We start from the raw sequence: 9569 nt of genomic DNA, 5'->3' as shown, positions 1-9569 counted from the left end.
TGATGCCCGACTGAGTTGCTTCCTCTCTCAAGCACTCTGATAGCTCCACAATTCGTGATGCAAGCTCAAGCATCCTCAAGTCTCTTCCTCCAAGCTCCATCATCCATAGCCATGCGCGAGATGAGAGAAGAGAAGAGAAGAGAAGAAGAAGAGAGGAGATAGTGGAGGGCTTCACCATCAAGATCCCTCACACACACACACACACTCCCTCACTCACTCACATTCCCTCCCTCAAGCACTCACAAGCAAGCAAGCAAGAGAAAAGGAGAGAAAAAAGAAAAATCCACTTCGCCACATACCAAAAAATGAGCTCTCGTTCACTTTTTGAACTTTAAATACATGCCCTAAAATCCCATGGGCATCCATCCCCTTTTTTACATGGCCAGCCGTGGCCTAGGCCCTTTTTTCCTTTGCCTTGACTTCCTAGCTTAGTCCTACCACCTATTCATGGTTACAAATTGCACAAGAGAGAGCCTACCGCTCTTTTACAAATATTTTGGCTGCACCTTTATATTTAAAGGTGTGCCTTCTTGCTTTTGGTTTCTTTGCAGCTTCTATGGTTGCATCTTGGACTCTTGGTGGTTGTTCCCATGCTTTTTAGATTTTTTCTGGGCCCACTCCCTTGTAGAGCGCCTTTTCTTTTTTTCCGCCTTGCGCTTTTCCTCTTGATGCCTCTTTTTCCGCTTTTCGCTTCCTCTGCTCTGCAGTAAACAACTGTAAATAAGCTTACTTCACTACTGCTTACCTTGCATTGTGGATAATCATAATAAATATATGTGATTCTACATTCCGCGCAACATTGATCCATTTCATTTCCCTTACCTTGCTTAACTTTTGTGGGCCTCTCAAGGACATGTGTTGTGGCTGTCTGCAATCCAATAAGTGATAGAATCCATAGTGGATCTCACCCACGGCCTCGTCTTAATATCATAATCGGAACATGTCTGTAATCCATAAGGATAGGGTGCTCCACTCCTGCCAATCCTCCTTCAAGCAGGTTGGATGGCCAAGTGTGTGAGAAGGTGGGCTCTATGCTTGCAAAACCACACTTGGATGCATATAGATAGTGCTACACCAAAAAGAGAGAATATTCTTTTTTCAATTATACAAAAATATTGAAATTTTTTATTTTATCACAAAGGATTGAACTGGCAATAATTGCACCACACAAAGCAAATGCATGTACATTAAATCCGTCATGTATTAATGTTTTCCTTCCTGTGCATGCACCAAGATTTAAATAACCACACATGTTGCATTTAATGACTACCCATGTGCAATGCACATGCTGTCAGGGGCCTTTTTTTCTTCCTGTAGTGCATTGTTTCTCAACCAAGAGGGGATTGAGTCACATGTGGTTGTTGGGGATCCTCTTTGACAACATGTGCTTCTCCAACTTTATAAAATTAGTGCTTTGCACAAGAGGTTGTGGTGCATACCTATTGTAGTGTGGCGGACATGTTGGTGGTGATAGGGAAGATCTCATTCCTGAAGGTGGATCCTCCCTCTCAATGGCAATTCCTTTGTTTGGCGGTGGGGTGTGATTATATTATTGACATAGTTATATTATTGTATAATTAACATATATTATTGACATTTTTACAAATATAATTGTAGATATAACTAATTATTGTTATAAAGTAGATTTAATGTAATGATAACTATTAATTTATATTATGTAATAATATAACTACATCGATTAATTATATATAAGGGGGTATGTGTGTGTGTGTGTGTGTAATTACATCATAAAATTATACATTACTGGGACGAGAGAGAGAGAGAGAGCAACACAAGGAGGTGTGCAGGTGTGCATCATGGTGTGCCTTGGGTGGTGAGCATAGGACAGAAGAGAGAGAAGCAACAATGTGGGCAAGGCAATGCAATTTGTGGGGAGGATCGAAGACCACCACATGGCACCCCTGGCAAACCTTCCATTAAAAAAAGTAGAAGGTAGATCAAACAAGATAGTTAGGTTTACTCTAATGTCATCCAATACAAAAACTCTAGAATTAGCTCAATTGTTTTGATGTGGATGAAAAATGAAAATTTGCACACATCGACATTAGGAAGGCACAAAACAGAGCTAGTGCCCATGTTGACGCACATAAATGATCTCATGTTTTCAAGGAAGGAGAGTTTATCTAAGAGTACCTAAGCAATCTAAGACCATGAAGATGGGACAATTCCAAAATGATCAACTAGGTATTGTGCTCCTTTTGCAATACTTTTAAGTAGAGGATAAATGTCTTGCAAACCCCAATGACCTGCCAACATTTAGGTATATCTAGTATTTCATAGACTAAAAGAGTTGTGACATAGATAATTTCATCTCACGGAAAATATACATTTATGGTATCCAAAGGGTACGACTAATATGCCACATAAGTCACGCTCATTACTAATGCCAGACAGGCTTATGGCAATTGATGGGTATGACTACTAGGGCTAAAGCGGGTGCATGCGCCATGCTTACTAAGATAATCAAATTGATCACTAACATGGTGGTGTGGAGAAATCACTGCAGCTCTCTGTCTTAAATTGTCTGCAGATCAGAACAGCAGGCCATATTCTCAACCTATAACACTTGCATTGGTAATCGCACACGGGTCATTGCCTAGATTACCGCTGATGGATGAAGGCTTTGGAAAAGCCCCCACCGTTGCCCATGGGATTTCCCTTTAGCCAGCAAATTATGATTATGCGCTCGTCACCTGATCACCACAATCATCGAATTGGGGGTAGTAGTAGCATTGCTCACTTGTCAGGATCCAGCACTGGGGCACAAGGACATGCCTGAGGGGGTATCAATAGACAAGTCTGGTACACATTTGAAGTACAGATGCGGAAGTCATTGGAAATCACTGACAAGACATGATATGAATAGCCAGCTTTAGATAGGTCATCACAGACTTGAACTAAATGAGGACATTTTCTCTTTCAGAAAAAAATAGCAGAATGGCATATACATCATCTCACTCATGAAAGAAATTTTAGGGTACTGACATGAAGCCGAATAACATGTGCATGTCCGACATTTCTATGAATCTTCTACATGACTGCCAGAAAGTATACTGAATCATCTCCTACATGACTGCCAGAAAGTATACTGAGCTCCTATCTAGTTGAAAGAGCTTCCAGATATATGAACAGAAGCCACCATTAAATACCATGGCACTGGAAAATCCAAGCAATGGCTGAAACTCTTCAGGTACATGGGTGCACATAGTACAAGTGAGCATTGCCCTTTCTGTTTTTCTGGAACATGTACAATATAGCATTAATTTGGAGCACAATTACAATATACTAAATTAAATCAATTGTACACATTGTCTTATGTTGTTGCAAGCTTGGAAATATAGTGCTTGCTTGCATTAGCATGCATCCTTTCTAGGAAAGATTCCCACTATGTTGGGCCCATTATATCCCTAAAGAGTACCCGTGAACATCTTGCTATGCCACATGTGACAAGAAGACGGGTTCTATGATTTGCATCCCTGGGACAGTCACAAGCAATGAAGGATGACTTCCCAATTTGAAAAAGTTCATTATTGTATGTGGCAGGTCAAGAATTGAACCTCCAACCCTGAGTCAGTGAGGTCCCACTACACAAATCACATCTAAATGATATAATGCACACCAAACCATGCTAATTGCTTATATTATCCGTGTTAAAAGTTCCTTAGGAATTCATTATCTGCAGCGTAAATCCATTGGGGGAAAGAGAGAGAGATTTGACCTTCACAAAAAAAATTGCCCAAGCACCACACATTCCAATCCAAAACTATGCCACCATGCAAGTAGTTCAAAAGAAGGGCTGGTATGCTCCACTTGAAGGCACCTCTTTACTCCACAAAGAAGGAACCACTACCACTTAACTTGATGTAATTTCGCCTCATGAGCTGCTGCTAGGATACTCTAAATCATTTCTAGGGCACATGCGCTTATGAGCAATGCTAACAAACAGGGAACTCTCACAAAGTAGTAATCCACAAAAATGATTTAACAGTGCAAACTTGCTCCAGGGCCAACAGAATGTTTGAGATTTGAGCATGCACCTTAACTTGAAGACCACCACCAATTGAGGTAGAGCAACATTCTGAGTTTCTTTTACCAATAGTGAAGCCACATGTTTAATTAGCTGTCTGCTGCTGCTTCTCATAGTTTATGACTGTTTAGAATGGTCATTATGGTTGACCAGCTTGTGACTTGTAAATATATGCCCATTTCATGCAGAGCACAAAGCGGATCCAGGTCCCATGTGCAGATGACAAGTTGGATGCAAAAAAAGACCAAACATTGTGAGCAGCATAAAAGATTTCATGTCACCCCAAACTTGCTCATTTGGCAGTACAGATAGCAAGCATCCATACTATTAGATGCAAACTCTCTAAGAACATCTTGGCATTGGCTCAAATTGGAACTCACTTAGCACTTGCCAGAATGTAGCAGTACAATCTTATTCCCATGTAAAATTTTCTGCAGTGTCACTTTGCCCAGTGATGAGCTTTGCCCACAACTTCTTTTTCCCCAGATCAGAAGTATGAAGACTCAGCACTGATTGTGTTTCATCCTGCTGTATGAAGATACCAATTAGGAGAAATTCCCCATTTTGAACTACTCACCGCAAGAGCACAAACCCTCAGAGAACTGATGAACACAATGCGAATCTTTTATGATTATCTCTCTCTTTTCCACTTTGGAAAGAATCTTGCTTACACTGTGACAATCACTGCACACTCGAAGATTCTTCACAACACGGATGGTTGCACCTTTAGGTGTGCTGAGGAGCCCAAAAGCTATGGCTAATTTCTCACAATGTTCAAACAGGGACTCTTCTCTATTATTTAACATTGTCACTGACTGTGTTTCCACTCGTGGTAGATGCCCTTTCTCTCTTAGAACACCTTTTAACCTCTTCCAACTAGCACAAATATTGTCACTTAATGGGTGACTTCGGTCTCCCACAACAAACTCGTGCACCTTCTTGTCCACTTCAATCCAGGCCCTCCCTGGCATCTTCCATGCACCAAAGCCATTCTGCAACTCCTCTACTTCACCAACATGCTCCCACATTCCAGCATCGGCATATATCTTGGCCATGAGCACATACGCAGCACCAAGTTCAGAATCCAACCTAATGGCTTGATCAAAGCATATTCTTCCCAATGCCACATTCCCGAATTTCCTGCATGCACTAAGCAAAGATGTCCATGCAGTGCAATCAGGTGGCAATGGCATACTTTCCAGTAACTCTTCTGCCTCAATCAAGTACCCTCCTTGCCCAAGGAGATCAACCATGCACCCTAAATGCTCAATAGTGGGTTTAATACCATAATCTTCCATCATTGAACGAAAAAACTTTGTCCCTTCTTCTACATGCCCTCCATGACTACATGCATGAAGAATAGTTGTGAACATTACTCTATCTGGCATCAATCTCTGCTCTGACATATCCTTAAAAAACTGTCTAACCAGTGAGAAGTTGCCATGTTCAGCACTTGCACAAACCATCGATGTCCATGATAAAATATTTTTCTGATGCTGTGAGTCATCAAAAATACAGTATGCCTCCTCTATACAATCAAACTTTGCATAAACATCAATAAGAATATTTCCTAATATTTCATCTGAGTCAAAACCCCTAAGGATAACCTGATGATGTAATAGCTTACTCTGTTCTGTGGCTCCCATGCTGCCACATGCTTCTAAGACAGAGCCAAATATAACTTTATCTGGATTAATGTTCTCACAGTCCATCTTCTTAAGAAGTTGCAGGGCAGAAAGTGGATGTCCTTGCTGGACATACCCAGTGATCATGGCACCCCATGACACCACATTTCTATCAGAAAGGTCTTCAAACACCTTATAGGCTGCATCCATGTTTCCACATTTAGCATACATGTCAATGAGGCTATTTCCAATCGTGTTACAAGTGCCAAATCCACCCATTAGGATTTGCTCATGTATAGACTTACCCTGCAGCAAAGCACCTACACAAGCACATGCCTTCAAGATCGATGAAAAAATGTGCTTGTTGGGTATCACATGTTCTTCTTGCATTTTTTCAAACAGTGCTAGAGCAGCATGGCCATATCCATGCTGTGTATACCCTGTAATCATGGCACCCCACATAACAACATTTCTATCTGGCCAATCATCAAAGATTTTGCATGCATCTTCCAGATGTCCACATTTGCAGTACATGTCAATAAGACTGCTGCCAACAAACACATCCAGCCGTGTTCCATCTTTGATAAGCTGATCATGTACAAGCTTCCCCTGCTCAAAAGATCCCAACCCAGCACAAACCTTGAGCATGCATGAAAATGTTGCATTATTAGGGGAAACACCATCTGATTGCATTCTCTCATATAGCTCCAATGCTGTAGAACCATGATAATTCTGTGCATAAACAGAGATCATTGTGTTCCATGACAGTAAACTTCGATCAGGTAACTGGTCAAAAATAGCCTCAGACTCCCCCAGGCTGTCGCATGAGGCATACATGTTGATTAGGCTGTTCCCTATTACCACATCTGCTTCAAGCCCACGGCATGTGATGTGGCTGTGTAAACACATCCCCTGATCCAAATCTCCCAAACTGCTACAAGCCTTGAAGATGCATGCAAAAATAGCTTCATTTGCTTCTGTTCCTTCACGATGCATGGCATGAAAGAGTGCAAGACCAGAATGTGCAAAACCCTGCTGGACATATCCAGCAATCAATGCTCCCCATGTGACTACATTCTGCTGCAGCAACCCATCAAATACTTGATGAGCTTCCACCAGCCTACCACATTTCGCATAAAAATGTATGAGTGCGCTAGCAACAAACAGATCTGTTTGAAGTCCGAATTGAATCAGTTGGCCATGCATCATCCTTCCCTCTAATAATGTCCCCAGAGCAGCACAAGCTTTTAATAAACAAGTAAATATGAAGCTGTCTGGTGTTATACTTGATTCCACCATTCTGTGATAGTATCCAAGAGCCATGTTCATTTCTTTATGTGACGTAAATGCAGAGATAATTGCATGCCATGTACAAACACTTGGTTGTGCAATTTTCCAAAAGGCTTTATCAGCTTCCCATATGCTGTCACACAAGATGAAAAGGCGAATGATGCAATCCCCCACAATGGAGATTGAATCAAGCCCATAGAATACCAAGAGCAGATATAAGTGACGCCCAGTGAAGATGTCCTTTTTTGAAGTGCATTCTTGCAAGTTTGAGCAAAAAGCATCCAGGGAAAAATAACTCCATGGCATGTCCAGGAGATTTGCATCTCTATTCGGCACATCCATCGCATGCAAGTTAGCAAAATCTATGGGACATCTAGCAGCAGTATGATCCAAAAATAGACTGGCCAGCAAAAACATGTAATTAGTCAAGGTTATATCTCCCAAAAGCTAGATTATATAAAAAAGAAACAAAGTTGGCTCTAAGAAGTAGCCCAAGTAGTTACCAGTGAACTACAAGCTTTCTTTGTGGTGTGTTTGACACAAAACAGTATCTGATGTTGGCTCCTTGTCTTGTAGAAATTACAAATTACAAAACAAAATTAATGGGTTCTCCAGAACCTTACCAAACTTCATGGTGAATGTTACATGTTGAACTAAATCAAATAGGCGATTCAACTGCGTGATAAAACAATACCTACTACGAACATCACTTATAGAATGAGGCAAGTTCCAGCATTGCCAGAATAAAAGAACAGAAGTCAGTGTGTTATTTGAAGTAGACCAATACAAATTGACAAAGAGGGAATTCAAAAAGGTGATAACACAAGTAACATTGGATGTAGGGTGAGACAAAAGTGCAAAAGGTCAAGTATTAAACAACAAAAGAAATTATTCTGAGCCATTTGAGAAGACTAATCCACCTTGAAACCCTCAACCAAGCTTTATATATAGCACCTCATTGCAAACATCACCCTCTTCTTTTGCTCTTACTTTTTCAAAGATCTGCTGATTAATGCGCAAGGAAGAGTGCACTCGTCTGAATATCACAAGGTTTAAGTTTAAAATAGCCCAATTACCATACATCCAAATTATGGTTTTCTAAGAACCATGTTGCAATAGGATATATGTTTTAAATGACGGCCAAAGCTAAAGCATAACGCACAGCTTTCACAAAGATAATTCTGCAATAGGCAACATTCAATCTATCTTTACCAATTTCTATTCAAGTACCCATTGGCTTCATTTCATATTCCACAAATTCTACAACACAGAGAGGCACTTATCCACGAGTTGTTTGTGTTGCTTGAACACACCACAAATAAAGCTTGCAGTCGTCTAGTAGCTTCTTCTGCGCTTTCAAATGGAGCCGTTGCTTCCTATCATATTTATCTATGTGAAGGGGCCAATCAACCTGGATTGTTCTTGTAGAAGTTTGACAGAAGTTGTGTTGTGAATATGACCTGAGCCAGCCCACCCCATGCTCACATTTACAAAGTGCATGTGCGAATCAACAACGCCGGGTGTTATCATGCCATATTGACCATACTGATGTTGCCAGGTAACACTGCTTTCAGTCATTGGCAAGTTCATTCTTCAAAATTCAGTATTGACCAATGGCATCACCTCTGTCAATCCAAGTCTGCAGTACTTCAAATGCTGCCTTCATTTGAAGAAACAGGCACAATGTATTGCGTCCCGACAGTCAGTGTTCACATAAAGCCCGGAATTGTACAAGATGGGAGCCATTCCTGGAAACGGACAGCACAACGACATCCATATTATCGCATATCTGCTCCATTCATCTTAGCAAATTACGAAAGACAAATGAGGAAACCAATTCATTTAAGAAAATTCATAACAGCAAGCCATTCCCTGTCCATTCAGAATGTGTTGATTCTGTTCTTAGTTTGAGCGCCCCTAACTCCAAGCTCAAATTTTGAAGCAAGGAGCAGAAAATGCAGAAGAAAAATACCCAGAGACGACAATCGCAATGTCAGAGGAAGGTGGAATTGCAGATACAGAGACGAGCCGGCTCTAGGGGAGCAGAGCAGAAGGGAAACCATGGAGTGCTGTGGCTGTGGAGGTAAACGGTTCGTCTCCTCAGATGGCGCAGAACTTCTCTTGTCAGGGACTGATTGTGCCAATTAACATCGACAGCAAACTCGTAAACCTTTGGTTGTGATAAAAGTAGCTTGCGTCTAGACTCTTATTCGGATGGGAAAAATCTTGCTAGTCCTAAGAGATGCAAAATCTTTTCATTGGATGGGACAATGTTGTAAGAGATGTAGGGAGGGTTTGTTCTCCTATATTCTATATACTAAATGGTCTGGTTGCCGGCCAGACCTACTAGAGGCAAGTTGTGCAATTTGTGAACTTTGCAAAGGTCATGAGATTTCGCCTCATTTGCTTTGTTATTTTGTGAGCAAAAGAGAAGTGGTTGTGTGCTACACAGAATACAATGTGTCTCACATCTAATGTGTGAAATATTAAGAATTTCCTTTGATGGCAAAATATGATGGGACGATCGTGCCTTGCATAAATACTTAGACCTATGTGTGCAAAGTAAGTGTGTGTGTGTGTGTGTACCATCTTTGTCTATAATAAAC

The 9569-nt window shown here is 41.0% G+C and overlaps 1 protein-coding gene across 4 annotated transcripts; it reads right to left on the bottom strand.

Moving 5' to 3' along the window:
* Positions 1-2250: 2250 nt before the first annotated feature.
* Positions 2251-9228, bottom strand: LOC148029439 (putative pentatricopeptide repeat-containing protein At3g15130). 4 transcript variants are annotated; one of them, XM_087688252.1, is made up of 3 exons: positions 8936-9228; positions 7467-8711; positions 2251-7363 (listed from the first exon to the last, which is right to left on the bottom strand). In XM_087688252.1, the coding sequence occupies exon 3, from the start codon at positions 7303-7305 to the stop codon at positions 4618-4620; it is 2688 nt and encodes an 895-aa protein (XP_087544378.1). In that variant the 5' UTR covers positions 7306-7363; positions 7467-8711; positions 8936-9228; the 3' UTR covers positions 2251-4617. The 4 variants fall into 4 exon arrangements, with proteins under 4 accessions (XP_087544378.1, XP_087544379.1, XP_087544377.1 ...); XM_087688253.1 differs by having other exon boundaries at positions 8277-8711; XM_087688251.1 differs by having other exon boundaries at positions 2253-7363; positions 8375-8752.
* Between the last annotated feature and the right edge of the window lie 341 nt (positions 9229-9569).

Source organism: Lygodium microphyllum, chromosome 11, assembly GCF_053477565.2.
Source record: "Lygodium microphyllum isolate KBCC chromosome 11, Lygodium_microphyllum_v1.1.10, whole genome shotgun sequence".
Taxonomy (NCBI): domain Eukaryota; kingdom Viridiplantae; phylum Streptophyta; class Polypodiopsida; order Schizaeales; family Lygodiaceae; genus Lygodium; species Lygodium microphyllum.
This window is presented reverse-complemented; position numbering and strand designations above follow the sequence as displayed.